General features: G+C 30.8%; 4 protein-coding genes across 9 annotated transcripts; 1 reads left to right on the plus strand and 3 right to left on the minus strand.

Annotated features, from left to right (window-relative positions):
- Positions 1-348: 348 nt before the first annotated feature.
- On the minus strand, positions 349-2,369 carry LOC105250268 (titin homolog). Of its 3 annotated transcripts, none has more exons than XM_025411546.1 (3): positions 2,223-2,369; positions 1,228-2,001; positions 349-865 (listed from the first exon to the last, which is right to left on the minus strand). In XM_025411546.1, the coding sequence occupies exons 2-3, from the start codon at positions 1,988-1,990 to the stop codon at positions 360-362; spliced, it is 1,269 nt and encodes a 422-aa protein (XP_025267331.1). In that variant the 5' UTR covers positions 1,991-2,001; positions 2,223-2,369; the 3' UTR covers positions 349-359. The 3 variants fall into 3 exon arrangements, with proteins under 3 accessions (XP_025267331.1, XP_019882814.2, XP_025267332.1); XM_020027255.2 differs by having other exon boundaries at positions 2,264-2,330; XM_025411547.1 differs by having other exon boundaries at positions 2,268-2,326.
- A 627-nt stretch (positions 2,370-2,996) lies between these two features.
- On the plus strand, positions 2,997-6,795 carry LOC105250269 (U3 small nucleolar RNA-associated protein 6 homolog). The gene is made up of 9 exons (XM_011256269.3): positions 2,997-3,230; positions 3,345-3,471; positions 4,048-4,188; positions 4,259-4,449; positions 4,522-4,752; positions 4,874-5,201; positions 5,476-5,649; positions 5,723-5,897; positions 6,071-6,795. Exons 1-9 carry the CDS (start codon positions 3,139-3,141, stop codon positions 6,397-6,399), a joined length of 1,788 nt encoding a protein of 595 aa, XP_011254571.1. The 5' UTR covers positions 2,997-3,138; the 3' UTR covers positions 6,400-6,795.
- A 2,352-nt stretch (positions 6,796-9,147) lies between these two features.
- Positions 9,148-14,289, minus strand: LOC105250270 (actin-binding protein IPP). The gene is made up of 7 exons (XM_011256270.3): positions 13,974-14,289; positions 12,792-13,320; positions 12,085-12,250; positions 11,369-11,715; positions 10,759-11,105; positions 10,143-10,363; positions 9,148-10,076 (listed from the first exon to the last, which is right to left on the minus strand). The coding sequence occupies exons 1-7, from the start codon at positions 14,041-14,043 to the stop codon at positions 9,840-9,842; spliced, it is 1,917 nt and encodes a 638-aa protein (XP_011254572.2). The 5' UTR covers positions 14,044-14,289; the 3' UTR covers positions 9,148-9,839.
- A 2,290-nt stretch (positions 14,290-16,579) lies between these two features.
- Positions 16,580-19,621, minus strand: LOC105250271 (SAP30-binding protein). 4 transcript variants are annotated; one of them, XR_889104.2, is made up of 4 exons: positions 19,467-19,621; positions 19,141-19,282; positions 18,289-18,415; positions 18,024-18,215 (listed from the first exon to the last, which is right to left on the minus strand). XR_889104.2 is itself a non-coding variant. In XM_011256272.2 (3 exons), the coding sequence occupies exon 3, from the start codon at positions 18,227-18,229 to the stop codon at positions 17,048-17,050; it is 1,182 nt and encodes a 393-aa protein (XP_011254574.1). In that variant the 5' UTR covers positions 18,230-18,415; positions 19,141-19,282; positions 19,467-19,621; the 3' UTR covers positions 16,580-17,047. The 4 variants fall into 4 exon arrangements, 2 of the variants coding, with proteins under 2 accessions (XP_011254574.1, XP_011254575.1); XM_011256272.2 differs by having other exon boundaries at positions 16,580-18,415; XR_003123208.1 differs by lacking the exon at positions 19,141-19,282.
- Between the last annotated feature and the right edge of the window lie 132 nt (positions 19,622-19,753).

Raw genomic sequence — 19,753 nt, forward strand, 5'->3', positions numbered from 1 at the left:
ATATATATATATACACAAACTATATCATATTCACTAGATATTTACAAATTGCACTATATTTTGTTTATAAACATTTGTTTTCAAAATAAAGAATTTTAGATATTGTGCATGAAATAATATAACAACAAAAACTTTCGTTCAAGATTTAAATAAATTTAATAATTTATATAAATTATATAAATATAAATTATATAAATTAAATAAATTATATAAATTTATTAAATTATATAAATTTATTAAATTATATAAATTTAATATATTATAATGATTTAATGTATTTTTTATCAATAACAAGAAATAATAAAATGATAAGTTGTATGCAGATATTATATTTTATAAAGATGTCGCATAATATATATTTAAAATTTGATAATTTTATTTTTTGGCAATTTATTATCCTCGCCATTCTTTTTTACATTTTCTTGCAGAGATTCTATAGCAGAATCGTCCATTTTCTCTACTGTAAAGACATTGTCTTCCTTGCTCTTCAACAAGTCGGGACAATCTTTCTTTAAATGTGTTACAGCTCCACAAATCTTGCAGCAACCACCATGGGGATAAATTCCTTTTGGATTATCAGGGCATTCCACAGCAATATGTCCCTGCTCACGACAGATAAAGCACTTAGCGTATCTATAGGTAGAATTCTTGTTGACTTTGCATTCAAAATGAGTGTGCTCTGTTGAGCCACATTTGAAACAGATGCCAGTACAGGCTTCATCGCGGCCAAGCTCAGGACAATCCGACAAATTGTGTCCAGACTTGCGACAATTGAAGCAGACTTGTTTTTTAACACGCGCCAAAGCTTTCTCAGCCCTGCGTCTCTCCAGCTTCATTGCCATATCCACCTCTGATTTTGGTATGCCTGAAAGTAATAAGACATTTTATACTTATTTTATGTATTGTTATTATCTAACAATAATAGTATATTTTATAGAAAACTTGCTTATTAAATTCAAAACCTCTGACACTTATTTATATCTTTAAATTAGATTTCTTAGTATTTTCTCAGAAAGTTTAATAAAAATATATAAAGAAAAGTTGAAATAATTGATCTATGTGATGTCTTTGTATCAATGATAACAATATATAAGCTTTAAATGTTTCTGCCATTCTTATTATTTTTTAAAAATTTTATATAAAATTCTTAAATATATGTATCTTAATGCACTTTTTTGTTAATTTTTAGCATCAAAATTTGTAATATTTAACACAATGTACATTTACCCTTTAGTATCAATTTTTGTTTAAGTTCTGTCAATCTTTCTGCATCCTCCTTCTTTACAGGAAATCCATCATACATAACGATTTCAATTTCCACACCATTAATTATCATTTTTGCAACACCAACATTTGGTTTCCTCCTTTTATATTCTCCTCTTTCCTTAAGTTTCTTTTTCCCCATTATGCTACTTTTATCTGATGTATCTTTTTCAAACTTTTTAGATTTATCATTAGATGTTTCCAATTTTCTCTTCCGATTTCGTTTCTGTCGTTTACTTAATATAAGAGAATTTGAATTCTTGTCATCTTGTGAAATTATCGATTCTTCTTCATTTGGTATATGTGAATTATTAATGTCTCTCTTTTTTGGTTTAATTTTGTTAGGAAATTCATCTGATCTATTATTTGTTGTTTCAATTTTTGTACTTTCTGTTTCTTTAGTACTATCAGATGCAATATCATTTTTAGAAATTTCTGTGAAATTTGTACGATCTTCCTTTGATTTTGACTTCTTATGTTTCTTTATGTCAGACTTAGATCTATCGTCATCAAACTCTGCCCAATTCTGATCAACATTTTTGTTAGTACTATTATCAAATGTATCATTTTGATCCTTTAATAATTCTTTCGCCGATTTCTTTTTCTCCAACACTTTTTTATTTTCATTTTCTTCTTTTTGCTGTTTCATTATATGCCATGGTGTGGCTTCATTTGGCAATCTTTCATTTGATGCTTTGGATCCTCTTGCTCTTGCATATCTGGTCATTTTCTCGAACACTGAAAGAAAAATTTATATTACGAACTCTATATAAACTTACTGAAAAAAAATTTGTTAATTTTTTAGTCTGAGTCTTTCTCTTCGATATTTTAATTTATTGACTCTTTGTAATTTCACATTAAATTTCACTTAATTTTCCTGTTAATTATTTCGATGTTGTTGAATTCTTATTAAACTAAATTTCTTTAATTTCTTTGCTAAATTTCTTTAATTTGCTTACATGCTGGATTTCTTGAGTCTTTATTTCTTAAATATCAATACCTACAACTCTCGTCGAAATATTTGTCAACAGACAATCACGTGTATAGATAAAAATTAGAGGTTAAAAAAAGTAAACTATAGTTACAACTTATTATTAAAGGCTATAGCACACACTTTCCATAAGACATGACAGTAAGGTTTCGACCAATCGCGTTGCTCAATTTGGCCGTCCGTAACCAAATTGAGCAACGTGATTGGTCGAAACCTTATTGTTATGTCTTATGGAAAGTGTGTGCTATAGCCTTAACTATAGTTACAACTTATATTCTGATTGGTTCTTCAGCTTACGTTTACGTTTTACGTTTATGGTTATGGCAATTCATGTGCGAAAGCCTTTACAACTAGAGATGTAGCTTAAATTGTTAAAAAAAATGGCCGCCTTCAGCGGATTCAACTGCTAAGTAGCAATCGAACATGATTGGTTTCTGCTTTCAGATCCGACCAATCAGCGTCAAATCACATCTAAAAATATAGTAATGTTACCAAATTGTTGAGTCCGCTGAATGTGACCAATGACATACGACGAATTTGTCGATTAGTTGTTTGATAGGGAATTTTTAGGACCCCGAAAGTTTCTTGCATTAACAGTCAATCATATGCAATCAGTGTTCTGATTAGGGATTCCGTGCGTGCACATATGCGGTTCTGCGCATGCGCGACTTTTGAAATTACATTGTAATTTCACGGTCACGCAAGCGCAGAGCCGCACATGCGCGCGCACGGAATCCCTAATCGGAACACTGTATGCAATGGATGTTGAATTCACGTTTCCTTCTCATAAAAGTTTTTCCAGTTTCCCGTAATCTCTTAGTACGAAGAAAATACCATTGAAATAAGTTGCTCTCAGGCTTCTCTCTGATACAAATTCGCGAAAAATGGCAGAATTTGTGGAAAAACGATGTCAGGATATGATACCTCAGTTGGAGCAAATGAAAAGGATCAAACTTTTTGATAAAAATGAAATTCGGTGAGTCTTTTTTTTTTTGTGGATTTCAGAGAGCCTGTCTTCAATTGAAATGGATTAAATTATATGAGTGTGTATTTACGAGCACTACAATCGTTAAGTGTTAATATATTTCAGGAACATTTCTAAGAAACTCAAAGAACATGAATATAAGATTCAACGACAAACAAAGTGTAAGGAGGATTATCTCCGTTATATACAATATGAAATGGATCTTTTAAAGTTGATTAAACAACGTAGAGATGTAAGTAATCGAGGTTTATTGTATTTTAAATATATTTTTGCCGGAAATCCAAGTAAAATCAATCTTAGGATATCATGTGCTTCAATATTTTAACATTTATGTTATATGTAAACTTTGAATTGAAGAACGCAAATAAAGTATGTCTTAAGATTTTAAACAGCCTGGCTTTTGTTTCTTCAAGTTCAATAATCGATTTTTGAAAAGAAATTGTGTATATAAATCTTTAAATTTTTTATCAATTCAATGTTGAGTCAGAAAAAACTATATATTATGTGCATAAAATATAATATTCAAAGATATAATTTGAAAAAAGATTATATATATACATTTATGCTGTAATTTTAAACCATTTTCACAATAATTGTTTCACAATAAATTTATAATTAAATAAATTTAAAATTAATGTTTAATTTAATAGGCTTTCTGAATATTATAAGATATCCTTGAAGCATTTGATAAAGATTTATAAGTCAACTGCATTGAGCTTTGTAGATTTTGTCACAATAAATTCTTCATATAGTTTGTATATATTATAAATAACATGTGCACACATTATTTTTGATACATCTTTTTTAGAAATATGGTATTAACCAAAATAAGTCAGACATTGAATTTGCTATAACTGCTAAAATGAATAAGTTGTACGAAGATGCAATATGTAATTTTCAAGATGATATTAGATTTTGGATTGCTTATGTGAAATTTTGTAAGCATATAGTAAGTAACAAACGTAAATAAATTTTTCTGTTTTGCTACATTCATATAATTTAATATCATCATTGTTTAGCATTCTTACAGTAATATCAGCAAAATATTAAATAAAATGTTGCAAGTGAACAGAGATAAGCCAAAGTGCTGGCACATAGTGGCACATTGGGAATTGGAAGAAAACAAAAATAAACAAAGTGCTCGGCAATATCTTCTTAGAGGCTTAGAAATTCATCCTGATTCTCAATTGTTGTACATTGATATTTTTAAGCAAGTATCATAAAAATGTATATGTTAGATATTTCTGTTGCAATTTATTAATCACAAAATTTACTATTTCAGATTAGAACTAGAGAATCGTTTAACTGTAGCTCCTAATAACAGTGAAAACAATGAGAGTAAAGAAGATAATTTGGCAATGGAGAATGACGAGATACCATTCTCACTAAGAACAGCATACATTGTATATCAACAAGCTTTCGAGTGTATCAAGAATGTTAAATTTATAATAGAGTTGCTTAACATTGCAAAGGAATATAATGACACAGAGAAATTGCAAAAGAAAATTATTAGGTACACATAAAATTATATATGTACACATATGTAATATAAACTTTCATCAAATAGAATGAAATAAATATGTCAATTTGTGTAAATGATTAACATGCTAAACATAATTAATCTGTAATTGTAGTGATATGATTCGAGAATATACTCTTGAACCTTTAATGTGGGATACAATGGCACGTCGTGAATTGCAAGGTCTTAACGATATACCAATGGAAATCGAGAATTCCGAACAGACTTCCCTGAGAGATCGCATTACGTCCTGTACCAAGGTTTATCAAACCGCTGTAAAGAAAATTAAAAATGAAGAAATGTGGTCATTATACATAGAATGTTTACTGGAGATCAATCATGACTTGCAATCGTTAAGAAATTTCAAGAGGAAACTCTTGAAAACTGCTTTGATGCAGGCTCATCAGGCAAAAAAGCTGAACGAAAAATATTATTTACATTGGGTACGTGTTTGAAGATATTTTCTATTTTTCGTTTTTTATAGTATATGTGTCTTATTTAACAATAAGCTAATCAAATAATTTTTTATATAAAAATCAAAACTTGAGTAAACAATTCGTTTATTTCTAAATTAAGATGTTATCTTCTTTAAAATAATATCTACCTTCGTCTATATTATTTATTTATTTCAATAATATCTCTGCTGTTTGAGACACTTGTGCACATTCAAGAAAAATATATATATCTCAGGATAAAAATGATTATGATGTTTTGTAGATCGATATGTTGAACGTCGACAAAGAACGCGATGAGAATGCTCGAAAAAAATTTTTCGAAGTGTTGTGCGAAGCAACTGATATTATACCAAATAGCGTTAATCTTTGGCACGCGCGAATCAGTCATTTGTTGCAATCTGGTCAGGAGAAAGAGGTGGATGCTATATTTCCCAAGGTAAGTAAATATGCGAATAATTACATAATCTTGTCGACACATTAAGGAACGTTTATTGTGACAAAATTATTAGATGACGCAAATTTTGGAAGAACAAGCATTACCTCTGTGGAAAATGCGGATTTTACACAGTCAAATAAGAAGCTCAAAGGAAGCTGAAGAGAATTTCCGAGCGGCTTTAGAGGTGCATCCATTAATCGCCAATGGTATCAGGCCCATATGGCTGGAATGGCTTGTCTTAACGAAAGGTATTATCAAGTCAAATTAGTACCGTTATAATCTTACAACTTTTATTTTACTTCTTGCTTTCGTTATTAAAAAATTCTAAAGTTATTAACAAAAGAGTTGCGTGCGAGTGAATATATTGATATATTTATTATAAAAAATCCCTCTTTTTATAATATTGATATTTTTACTTCAGGTATCCGTGCAGCTCGCGAAGAATACAAGAAGCTTGTCCTGCAACCTCCCAACTCATTGGAATTTCATATGAAAATGATCGCGCTGGAATACTTACAGCCGGAAATTTCGCTAAAACACATGCGGTATGTTTACGATGTGATGACGCACCAATTCGGAGCAGAAAACATGTCTATCTGGATAGATTATTGTAGCTTCGAGATGAAGCATGGAGATCCGAAGAAACCCGGCGAAATATATAAGAGAGCAATCAACGTGTTGAATCGCAATTTAATAGAGACCTTTATGGAAGATTATGGTATACTTTTAACTAAATTCCCAGCAAAGTGATAGAATGTTAGCGCGTGTTATAAATATACCATGCATGTATAACACATACTCGTACTGATTATTTGTTAATTAATAATTTGATATCAAGTTCATGTCATATCATCTAATCAAATGTTTAATATACCGGCCTTACATCATGATAAAAGTCTTTTCATTTGATATAACATTTTATATATTACTTTTCTCCTTCTGATTTCTTTGTATCTGTTGAAATAGAATGTACAAACAAAACACAATTTATTGTATATTATCTATTTTGTAGAGTAAAAAATATGTTCTTATAAATAAAGAGATAAGTTGTCCAAGATACAATAATTGTCCTGCAACACGTATTGATTGGCTATCAAAAAAATATGTAGAAATTTGGTAGGGATTTTGTATACTTCCAAAACGATAAAAGCCATATATGTTTTTTTTTATTATGGAAAATTTCTTATTTGCTAAATAATTTTAATTCTTGAAAATAAAATTATATACCTTTATTGATAAATATTACAAATAACATAATTCATATTATACAATTCATATTATACAAATAACGAGATGAATGCCGTTAAATAAAAAAATATGCTATGAATAATTAAAATTTTCTTGCATTTTGTTTAAAAATTATTTATTATTATATAATAAAACATAGTAAAAAGGATACAAAAAAAATTTATGTAGAAAGTGTAATATTTTACATAGACAAATAGAAAATTTTTTTATCACAAAGAATGATTAAATAAAATTTAGATTTCCAAACGAGGAAGAAAAATATAAACGATTTCAGCAATTTTTATTGATTGATTACAAATATACATCAACTGTTGTATTATTGTTTATTTCGTATCCTTTAGCTTTGTTTTAATGACTTTTACTTAAGAAGGATAAACATGCTAGAGAGATGTCTGTTGTTCCAATTTTGTTTTGAAGGTTTAAAAAATTTAATTCTTTATTTTATTTAGAAATATATGAATTAATTTAAGGAATTAATTTTATACATTTATATATAAATATAAATACATCATACACATTGTATAATTTATAGAGAATAGATAAGAAAATATAAGAATTGATCATGTGAATCATCACCATTTTTTGAACAGCATTTTTAAGTTTTCAAGTAATTTACAGATTATAAAAATACTTAAAAAAAAGTTTGAAGTATTTTCTAACACAATCATAATGTTTATCTTTTATCAATTGTGAAAGCACTTAAGAATATAAAAGAATGATATGCGAGTATATTTTTTTATCCTTCTTATCTTGCAATGAAAAAAGAATAAAATAATAAAATTAAAAAGTTATTTATTAAAGCAAGTTGAGATTAGTAGTAAATCAATTGCTCAACATCATCTCATTCATATTTATCCTGTGACAAGAAATTTGAAAATAATCGAATGTTATTCCGCGCGACTATATATTCGTGCAGCACCAAACACCATATTTCGAATAATGGCAAATTGGATTACATCGACAACTAATTACAGAGACCGTCGGCGACACACTCTTCGATTCTTACATTAGTTTTATATAAAATGTGGCCTTAAACTTTACAAAACATTGGGCACGCAGCTTTGCGCGCGCTACTTAAGAAACATCGTTATGTTATAACAATAAGATATTCATCTGAAATTTGAATATAAAATTTTTTTCACAACAGCAAGGGTTAAAAGTTCTAAGAATATTTAAATGAGTTAAACGTACATTTTTATTCTTATATTTTTTAGATGTAAATCAAAATATTTATAACTTCTACTAAATTATTTTTCTCTTGGATTTTCAATTTTAATATTTTAAAATAATAGTGTTTATAATTATTGCTATAAAAATTTGCTAGATTTTTTACTCTACATTTTTAGTCTATTTTATTGAATTTTATAATTTTTATATATTTATATTCAAATTTACTGATCATAAAATATTTCAATTTCTAAACTTGAAAAATTTTGAAGATTCTTATACTTTTAGACCCTTACATGCTTCAAAGATAAATATCTTATAGTTTCTTACACTTATATAAAGTTTAACAGGCTGTTAACTTTTAGCAATGCGATTAAAAATTACAATAACTTTGGTATGTGACTATATTAAGAGTCTCAGTCCTTCCTAACGCACATTGTGATTAATGCTTGTCTTTAGTTAATAAAAGTATTTGAATATATATTTCCATTACACTCTGTAAGTTATTTTTACATATATTATTTTTGACATCTTTGTTATTTTCAGATCCATTTGCAAATTTCGAATTACATAAATAATGAACGATAAAAAAATTTAGATTCGGTCTATAATTTTCAATCATGATTATTTCATTTAAAACATTTATATATTACGTAATAAAGTAAATAAAATATACATTTTATTACATTTTTTTCTTAGATTTCACATATGTATAATCTGAATAATTTTCATTTAGGATTTTAAATTTCTTAAAATTTCGATTATGTTTTAGATTCTGGATGTGTTTTAGATTCTTAAATTGTAAATCTTTTTTAATCTTACATGATTTGGATACAAAAATTTTTAAGAACCTATAGTTTAGACTTTAGACCTTACTTTTATATTTCGGCTATTTGGAATCAAAAACATTTGAATCCTCTGAAATCGAGAATTTTTAAATTATAAAAGTAAATTCTTATTGAATTTCTTAAATTCTGATTTTTTAAGTTCTACATAGATTAAAATTTAAATGTATTAAATTCTTGAATTCTAGATTTATTAATGTAATTGTAATATATCTAGAAAAACAATAATATTTTTCTGACTACTTAGACGATTTATAATTCGTGACGAAATTCTGGACAGATTTCTATTTATATAATTCTATACAATGTAGAAAATATTAAAACAAATAAAATATTATGTGTGTGTGTGTGTGTGTAGCACAAAAATCGCAAATAGATTTCTGTCTTCTATCTTGTCGCGAATTATAGATCGTCTAAGATAAACTTTAGAATATAATCTAAAAAAAATATATACGTAATATCTCATAAGTATTAAAAAAAAGTATATGTGTCGCGATAGACTACAATATAGACTACAATATAGTCTCGTTAATTTTGGGCCTCTAGGAGAAAATTTTTGAAGTACAAAAATTAAAAATCTGAATATCGTGTATAAATAATATCTTCTCCACAATGTAATTACTATACACTTACGCAGTTCGCGTATACAAAGCCAATAAATTAGAGTAAATTAGAGTAAAAGTATGTGTTATGAGGTGCCAAAATTAACGAAGTCAAATTTAAGAAAATTCTACTGTATTTAGAAATTAACAAAACTACAATTCCTGTTAGCGAACACGCGACCCATTTACCTATCTAACGGTTACAATACTCTCAATGTAAAGATGAATAACGCAGAGAGTTATATATATATCGAGAGAAAAAGAAATGTTGAAAAAGTAAGAAGATACAAACTCAGCATGTCGAACAAAAACTCACGCGAAACATCAATCAGAAAGGCGCGACAATTGCTGTCGCTTCGCCTCTGCTTGACGGTAAAGAGGCGCATTCGTGCCATTTGTTCGTGTGAGGATCATAGCATTCGACGGTCGAAATCGTGATCTGCGTGCGGTAGAAGTTGATCTCTTGCGACTGATCGCCACCTATGACATAGAGCCGGCTGTCGGCTGCCGCGACAGCCGGATAAGATCTGCCCATACTCATGGGAGCGACGGCGCTCCATTTATTCTGCAAACATCGGTATTAACGAGCATGAAAATCAATAAAAAACTAGAGAGACTCGAAGAACTTTACCTTTTCAAACGAGTATCTTTCGACCGACGTTAAGACTTCTTGATTTTTACTTGTTCCCCCGACAACGTACATGTATCCATCGAGGATCGTGATTCCCATTTGTGAACGTGGAGTAAGCATTGGCGCCAAGTAATTCCATTCTCTGGTCACGGGATTGTAACTCATCACATCCTGACGATGTCGGCTATTGTGAGTACAGCCACCAACGATATAGATTAATCCTGCAAAAAATTCGTAAATTAGAATGTGATATACTTTGTTCAGAATTTAAAGAAAAAAGATATATGATCGTATACTGTCTTTTATAAAATATTACATAACATTTTTAATTACAGTGAAGAAATATCTTACCAAACAATTACCTTATTAAATAAATGATTTAATATTATTGAATTAAAATGCATATGAAACAAAAGATAGATATAAAATAGAGAAATGAAAACTTAACTATGTACTTTCAATTTCATCGCGCTTTCAATGCTGCCAAATTAAAACAACAGATACATTTACGATTTTAATTATCAGGAGATATACATATAATCGAGTTGTAATGACGAGTTGTAATGACGACCTGTAATGACAGGACACTGTTAGATCTTAGAATCGGAAGTATTACCTTCGTACGCGACGACGCCCATACTAAATCGTGGCTCTGGAAGATAACCGTCAAGAGTCCACGTGTTGGTGATCGGATCGTATATCTCAATGGCACCGCCAATGTCTTCGCCTACCCATCCGCCAAACGCATACAAGCAATTATCCAAGGCACAAAGACCGAAGTCGCATCTAGGCTCCTCCATACAAGCGATTGGGGTCCACACGTTGTCGCGAGGATCGTAGCACTCGCAATTCGCTATTATGCAAGATTCTAATTCACCGCCGACAACATATACTTTGCCGTCCAGAAGAGCTACTCCAGGGAGAATGCGTCCTATGCTAATCGGAGCTACTTCGCTCCATTCTCTAGAGAAATTAATGAGAGAGTAAGATGCCTTACTTGATTATTCTTATTTAATAAAAGAAGACATTTCATCCATTTATCAAAAATAAAATCCATGTAAAACATTAATAAGTGAGTAAAGAATAAAATGGAATAAAAAAAGATTTATAAAGTAACAATTTATTTATCAAAGAATAAAATTGAAGTAGTGAGTTTTGTTTTACTATTTTCACTTTAATTACTAAAAACTGCGAGGGAAGAGAAGAAATAATATATTGTTATATACCCAGTGAATATGTCGTATTTTTCGATAGTTTCGTAAGTACTCTCGGCAGTTCTACCCCAGCTGTCCGCGGAGTGTTCTCGCTTGGATCCACCAATCACTAAGATGTTCTTCCTAGCGCAGACTCGAGGCCGGGCATGAAGAGGCACCAGGCAACCTTTATTCGAGACTAAATCTTTCTGAATGGATCGCAATGCGACAATAAGACTTGCGTCTTTGCACTCTAAGATAATACGCTCTAGTCTTGCTAATGAACACAATCGCAAGCGTATGTGGCCGAGGATCTCGAATACATAGCATCTCCGCGCGGGGATGTCGTGAACGATCCAATTGTACGCAGCTTGGAAGACCTAATAGAAAAGAAATGAAATATATCATATACACACGTGTGAGAAAATTAATTTATTTCGACATATCTCTAAAGAAAGAAATTCATCTTTCTCGTTTGTAACGTCATAAATCAATATGGCAAAAGTTAGAAACAGTTCAGTAAGTTTAAATTCCGGGCCTACTTAACGTTCTTTCTAAAATTCCAAAACTTTCAAATACATATAATAACGATATAAAAGAAAAAAAAATTTATTTTGAAATAATTCGTTTTTATATCGCTAACCATTTTAGATATTTCTAGATATCTTGATTAATTCTTAATAAATTTAGTTAATTATAAATTAATTTTAGTTAATTACAATTAATTTAAAAATCATAGAATAACAAACCTGACATTCAGTATCAATGTGAATGTAATCGCTACTAAGAAACTGAACGAGATGCTCCTTGGGCAGATCCAAAAATTCTTCTTCTTGACAGACTTGAGGAAAATTGACTTCTATAAAGCGTAGGGCAGTCTCCAAAAGATCCAGTCTGTTATGTGCTTCAGCAAATCTGTAATCAACAACAATGATAAATATATATACATATATTTAAATATATATACATATATGCTATTTTTATATTTTATTTTTAAAACAATACTTGTGATTATATTAGCATAAATATAATTGATTTTAAAAATATTAAAAGATTCTTAAGTTATTAATTAAAAAAATTCGAAGAAAGAAACAAATATCTTTCTTTCTCATTTTTTTAGACAAATTTGTGTTACATGAATTGTTGAATGTCATTATAATTTAATTGTAATTATAATATTATACAAATGTCATTATAATTTTATATTAATATATTATATGTAATTAATATATTATACTATCGTATTTATTTATATGAAAAATATTTTTACTTTATGTAATTTAAATAATAGTTAACATTTAATTTGTACTCGCATGCTGAATAAAGATCGAAAAATTCTTAGATAATAAATTTTTTTTATTTACTCTAGAGATTTTTATAGCATCATTATCTATAGCTGGTTCGGATCTTCTTTTTCTCTATTCTTTGAATTTGTTGATCTTATCTGTAATCTCACCTGTAAATTCCAAGAGCATTAGAATAATGTAGCTGCTGTTTGAGATAGTTGATACAACCAGCTACTACATCATCTAATTCTAGCATATCGGCGGCAGCGAATAGCTCCTGTACATTATCCTGAGTGATATCCACATTGCCACTATAGATAAAGTCCACCAGCTGGGAAAGAATGTGAGGGGAGATTGAATGAATTTCCACGAGTTCCTGCTGCTCTTCGACCAGGCCGACAGTAAACATGGCATTGAAGTAGGCGCTACCGGCAGCTAGGACTGATCTGTGTGCCCTGATGATTCTATCACCAGCCACCAATCCCACATCACTGAATTTATTCTTCAGCCTCTGTGCATTGAGGTTGCGCAAGAGCTTTGAAGGATAGTGGCTCACTGTATAAACGACACTGGATACTTCGGATGATTGTTTCACTGACTGTTGGTTAGTAAAACCTATATTGGAGTTATGACCATTTTTCAAGGTCGGCGCCATGCCATCCGCCATGAAACCATCAAGTTGCCCTTTATCCACAGATCCTATAAGAGGTTTTTATAATAAAAATTATGTTAATTTGCATGAACTTGTGTGAATTAGTGATAGTATTATAGTATTTTGAAAGATGTTTCAATAAGTTTATTTTAACATTCTTCACACATAAAAATCTAAAGATTTATATAAATGATAATAAAATAAAGAATAATGATGAATTTAACGATATGGATTCAAATTTAAAAATCTGAATTAATAAAAAATATAACATATTTTCTGTCTTTCTCTTAAATTCATAAATTTTATATTATTTCTCCTTCCAATACAAGAATTATTTTTACCTTAATAAATTAAGTACAAAATGTATAGTAAATATATTACAATTTATATAAAAAAGCACATTGAACATATATTTCTAAATAAAGATGCAAACAATAACTTGAAAAACTATTCAATAGCAAGGACTTGTTGAAAATGCAATTGTTTTAATTGAAATTTTTTCTTAATGTGTTAAATTCCTGTTGAAAAACTTGAGGATTGTAAAAACTTTGAATTATGAATTTTTCAAGACTCTCGAAATTGCATCGAATAAGAAGAAATAACAGAGGTATTTTATAATTTTGTTTGCATCGATAGATTTTTGTTCAATAAATAATTCGACTCGATGATTTAATTATTGAAAGCTTGCAAAGACACTCACGACATAAACGAGAAAATACTCTGTAGACGCTGTTAAAGGATTTTGTGTTATTTTTCCCTTTTAGGCGCATCACTACCACCACATTTTTGACAAATTCAACGTTCGATATTTTTTTTAATTCGCACACGCGAACAGATCCTTCTTCGAAAACGGCGTCCGTTTACTCGAGACAAATTTTTTTTGACAAGAGAAATTTGACACACGTCAAATAACCTATTTAAGTACATGAAATCAGCTGCAAGCTACGACAGTAGTAGCATTGACGAGACAAGGAAATCCCTGCCGAATTCCTAGAAAAATTTCTTTGAGTGTCTCTATGTTAATTATAGTCTATGCTTATAATTAAAGATCTTGTGCTAAATAACTTTTAGGCTGAAAGCATTTTAAAAATAAAAAATAATGTTTAAATGTGCTTTTTTATAAAAAAGAAATCGAAAAAATTTCTTAAATTGAACAAGATACATTATAAATAAAAAAATGAAATTTCAAGAAATGAATGAAATGGCAAATTTTAAAGATTTCTATTTTCCCACACACAAAAATATCGAAAATCATCCTATATTAAACTATTAATCAATAAGAGAAAAAGAATATGACAATGTAATATAGATTTATATATTGTATATATTCCATATTCTCTATTGACACATGAACGTGTATATACAAGGAGTCTTTCTGTGAAAGATATTTTTTCATTACTTTTCTTTTCTTTAATATAAAAAATGGGTCCTTACTAATTTGCAGCACATGTTTTATACATTGATTTGCGATCATTAGCGCACGCGAATTTCTCACTTTGTCTGACATGTTGAGATTTAATAATTAATTACCAGTGCATCTCTCAGAATGTGGTCCTACTTGACAAATATTGTACATAAATGTGACTGTAACTGATACTTGACATTCATAACTTACATATTCAGTAACCATTACATATATTATATTGATAAAAACATTCATTTTTTTATTATAATATTACATAAAAAAAAGAAACAAATTTTTTGATCAATATAATATAATGCTTACACAATATAATTTTTTTTTTTAAAAAAGAAAAACGCAATTGTTAGTGGTGTAGCCCCATCAACTTTCCTTATTAAAAAAAAAGATAATAATGTGATTCCTTTCTTTTTCATTATTTTTTTTCTTAATTTAATATACATATCTTAATTCAGAAATGTCAATTGATTTGGTTTGCACAGTGTTTGTGATAAATACATACATAATAGAAAATAGAGATACTAGCCATAATTGTAGATGCAAAGTCAAAAATTTAAAAATGCTATGAAGCAAGAATCCACAGAAAGGAATCTAAACAAAATTTAACAATCATAAAAGTTTCTAACATAATTTCTTTGGAATTTATGTTAAGTTGACAAAATATACACCTAAACGCAAGTGTGACTTATGTTTGTCTTATAGATACAATAAAGCTAGCACGCCATTTTTAAAATTATATGCTTCTGGATTCTCACATTTATTTTTAAATTCTTATTTTTAAATCCGTTTTATTTCTGGATATTCACTCGAAAAAAATTTCAATTATATAAATTTTTAAATCCTTAAATTCTTAAACTCAATACATATATATTAATATGTTTAAATATTTAAGTTTTTAAATTATTCTGCATTCAAATTTTATTAATGAAATCACTGTATGTTGCAATTGTTCTTTCACTTAATGTTCCAGAATTCTAAAATCATCATTATACTGTATATACATATATAGTTGAACATATATTTTTTAATAATACCTAAATTCTTGTATTTAGACTCTACAAATTTTTAGTTACATCTTTATCATTTTTAAATCCTTTAATTTTTATATCTTTATAGATTCATACATAGGTCTCTAAATTCTTAAACATCATACGATTTTAATTCATTTAAATTATTCTATTCTTTTTCGAATGTTCTACATCCTAAGAGGAATTTCTAAAGAACTCTGACAATCAAAGGATCTAAGTTCAAAAAAGCTCCAATTCGTTTTCTTTGTATATATCTATTGTACAGTAGATTATGCTTTTAATTGGAATATTTACAATATATTTACGACTGTTCTTTTGTTCTTATATCAGTAGCTACGTAGATCCTTGAATTCTCAGATTTAGATTCACAAATTGTGTATTTTCCTTTTTAAACCTATATTCCTTTTTTCTATTTTTTGATTCCTATAATTTTATCCTTGTAAATACTCAAGCCTAAAACAAATCTCACATACTCCTCATAATACAAGAATTTAGATATAAGTAAACATATATCTCGACTTACAAAGATTTAAAAATACAAAAGTTGACAAATTCTTTCTCGAGAGAATATAAATATCCAGAATATTTTCTTTCCCATTCAATTCGATAACTTGCAAACATTACTTTTATTGTAAAGAAAAAATAATGTTCACAATTAATATTATTTACAATGTTTATTTTGCAAATGGATTTTCATAGATTTTCGTAGATTTGTAGATTCTTAAATCCTTTTTGGTCACTGGTTAGCTGAATTATTAGTCTTGGATTTTTATATTTTTTAATTTCTAATTCCACAGATGTTTAAATATTCTTTTAGTTTTATAAGCTTTTTTTTAAATATTAATACTTTTAATCTTAATAATTCTTTAAATTTCTAATTATGCGTGTTTATATTTTTATATTTCTCCTAGGTTCTTAATTTCACAAGAGTCAAACTCTTGCTAAACGATTTAAGACCGAGAATTAATTGATTCGACTTTTGTTGCTGTTATATTCTTGCAATATGTTTCAAGTTAAAAAATCTGAAAATTCAAAAAATGTACCCAAGAAAACAGAAATTTAAGAACTTATGAATTTAAGAATTCAAGACTAGAAGAATAAAATCAGATCTATAGATAGATTATAGATAATTGATGTTATCCAGAATTCTATCTATAGACACCAATTCTCTAAAATGCTATTTTAAAAAAGAATCCAACAACCATGCAAGGATTTAAGTCTCCAGAAGCGTACAAGATCGTGTCTCCCTTTCCTCACAACGAAGAGGATGACGTTTCTCTCTTAATGAATATTATTTACACAGAGCATATACATTTATACGATATGTTATAATCTCTTTTTTGGCAACGAACCGAAGGCCGATATAACAGTAGATTTGGCGCCGGACGACGCGAGAGTCGTCAGAGTAGGTTGTGCGAGGAGCACCGTGGGCTTGGCTGTCGCGGCGGCGGCGGCAGCAGCTGCGACAGCAGCAGCGGCGGCGACGCCTCCGGACGCCACTTGGTCCCACTTACTTTTCCGTTTTTTAGCATCGTCGGTTCTCAATGGTTCGTCGGCACCGCTGCCGGTGGAGCTATTTGGCCGCTTCGCAGTGCCAGATACGATCTCAATCTTGGTTTTCTCCTTGCGCGCCTTCTCAAGTTTGTCCATCTCTGTTTTCTGCACCTTGGCGAGTTCCTCGTAGTACGAGTCCTTGCTCCATTTGAACGGATCGAACCTATCCGGTGGATAGTTGGTGCCCAGCTCGTTGATGCTACAAAACTGAATAAGTTTCTCGTAAATGGATGGATTCCGGAATTCCTTGCGCTGCTGGATCAATGTGTTCATGTCTAGCCCGTCACTTTCCATTTTCCGATACAACCTCGCAATCTTGTCCTGCAGTTCGGCGGGACATTGACCCGTGGGTTCTGGTGGTATCGTCACACCGTAAGGGTCCTTAGTTTCCCCGTTATTATCTGAAAGCAATTCTCCGGAACGCGAGGAGGGCGACCGGCGCTCAGCGCCGCCGCTACCGATGGCGACAGTGACGGCGGTGGCGGTTACGGCAGTGCCAATGGCTGTCGCGACCGGGAGACCGTTCTCCTCGGGACGACCTTCCGCGACCGTCGTGGCGATCGTCGCGCTCGCCGTCGTCAACGACGGTGCCGGTGCTGGCGACGGCGACGGCGACGGCAGCGCAGCAACGGCCGCCCCCTCATCGTCCTCGGAGACTACCGTATCGTCAAAATAAGAGACCAATCGTTGCACCTTCGTAGCCGCGCCCGGCAAGTCGCTACTACCGGCAGACTTGCCGACGACGGGACTGTGCGAGGCTGAACGGCCTCCAGATATGGGACTGGTGGCAGATCGGGCCTGGGGCTGACGACCGACTTGGGCATTATGCGGGGCGGCCCCCTGGGGAGTGTTCGAATTCTCCTCCTGCAGGCGCTCGTCTTCCACCCCGTCCTCGCCCTCCGAGTCGGTATAAGCGGAGTTGAGAGATGCCAGAGCAACACTTTGTACAGACATGGTTAGTTGGTTTTGAGTGCCCGCCGTGCTACCAAGCAATATTTTGTGTGGGAACTCACCGGTCTAGCGTTGCACAGCCTGGCCCAGCGCCCAACTGTGCCACGTGAGGGCTTTAGAGGCGCGGGGACAGGAAGGCTTTTATGGGCCCGATGGACACGTTGAGCTTTGGTCGCTTTTAGTACGAACCTGAAATTACATTATACATATATATTATGGTTGGCAATTATGTTATGTTAAGTTACATTCGCAATATTAATCTCTTTAAAGTTACATATATGTTAAGTTTTAGCATATAAATAATACTTCTTATGTATAAGTGTATAGATTATTTTTTACAGAGATTTCAAGCATTTTGTAAATTTTTGTTTTTTTAATAATTATGAATATATTTAAAAATTATAAATAATTTATAAATAAAAAATTATAAATAATAATTTTGGAATTATAAATATATTTTGGAAAAATATAATTAAGAGAAGAAGAGAAGAAAAAGATAAAATAATTTTGATTTCAATAAATCTGTGCTTAAAAAGAATGTCTTTGTTATTAAATGATGTAAATATACTGAAAAAATAAATTTATTCACTTTGTGCCTTTATATTTTTGTTGCATTTGTTCACAATGAAAAATTATACGAGGCGCGTACCTAGCAATATTTAATAATAATGCATTTTCATAGAAAATCTATATTTAAACTCAGATTATTGCTTTTACTGGCAAACATGTATCCATTTTCCCCTTTCTTTTTCCACGATTCTCTGACGCAAAAATGTGACCGAACTAATATTTATTCAATAAAATTTACTCCAAAATTTTCTCATGCCATAATTAGAATACAATCTCAATAGTCATTAAAGTCAATAAATAAATAGTGATAACGTTAAGAGAAAATAAAATTATGAAAGAATCACCTGATTTGTCTACTTGAGGTCGAACTGGCAAACAAAACGTAGGTTAGAATCTAACCAGATCACGACGAGTATATCGCCAGAGAGAAATCTGAAGGCGGCCACCAGCCTTGATGGGCAAATTTCCCGATGTTTGACGCGCCATCTGAAAAAGTGGACGTGAACTAAGTCCGTTTCGCTCGGTAACGGTACATGTGGTTCGTATCTGAACTAGATGAGATGGGTAAAGTGAGGTCGATTCTCTCTAAAATATGTTCATCGAAGTTGATGGCCGCTTTCTCTGGTTTTTCTCTGATATCGCTAAGCAATGAGAAACTTTTCCCACTGACCTTAAACTTCAATGTCCAGGAATACAGCGTACAATTTAAATTTGTTTGTTTGCACATTACAATTGAATTATTAATACAATCGAAAATATATATTCAACGAAGAGTGCAAAATTTTATTCTGCCATCGGCAACCATCGACGCGTCCTCCCAGAATTCCCGAGATACTTTATTAGTAAATTACTAGAATCGTTTGGTAAATTACTAAAATGTTGTTGCTACTGTTTGCTCACTGCCTATGGCCTATCAAGTTAAAGAAACTTTATTCCTTTTATCCTGATTAGTCGGAT

Source organism: Camponotus floridanus, unplaced genomic scaffold (genome assembly GCF_003227725.1).
Source record: "Camponotus floridanus strain SB8 unplaced genomic scaffold, Cflo_v7.5 scaffold4, whole genome shotgun sequence".
NCBI classification, from domain to species: domain Eukaryota; kingdom Metazoa; phylum Arthropoda; class Insecta; order Hymenoptera; family Formicidae; genus Camponotus; species Camponotus floridanus.

Excerpts from the sequence above, each read along its gene's own strand:
- LOC105250268 (XM_025411546.1), bottom strand. The coding sequence starts at position 1,990 with ATGACCAGATATGCAAGAGCAAGAGGATCCAAAGCATCAAATGAAAGA. Across the intron at positions 866-1,227 it reads ACAAAAATTGATACTAAAGG|GCATACCAAAATCAGAGGTG; the intron begins GTAAATGTACAT and ends TATTACTTTCAG.
- LOC105250269 (XM_011256269.3), top strand. The coding sequence starts at position 3,139 with ATGGCAGAATTTGTGGAAAAACGATGTCAGGATATGATACCTCAGTTG. Across the intron at positions 3,472-4,047 it reads TGATTAAACAACGTAGAGAT|AAATATGGTATTAACCAAAA; the intron begins GTAAGTAATCGA and ends CATCTTTTTTAG. Across the intron at positions 4,189-4,258 it reads TGAAATTTTGTAAGCATATA|CATTCTTACAGTAATATCAG; the intron begins GTAAGTAACAAA and ends ATCATTGTTTAG.
- LOC105250270 (XM_011256270.3), bottom strand. The coding sequence starts at position 14,043 with ATGCGCCTAAAAGGGAAAAATAACACAAAATCCTTTAACAGCGTCTAC. Across the intron at positions 13,321-13,973 it reads AGTATTTTCTCGTTTATGTC|GATCTGTGGATAAAGGGCAA; the intron begins GTGAGTGTCTTT and ends AACCTCTTATAG. Across the intron at positions 11,106-11,368 it reads AAATACGACATATTCACTGG|AGAATGGAGCGAAGTAGCTC; the intron begins GTATATAACAAT and ends TAATTTCTCTAG.
- LOC105250271 (XM_011256273.2), bottom strand. The coding sequence starts at position 18,229 with ATGTCTGTACAAAGTGTTGCTCTGGCATCTCTCAACTCCGCTTATACC.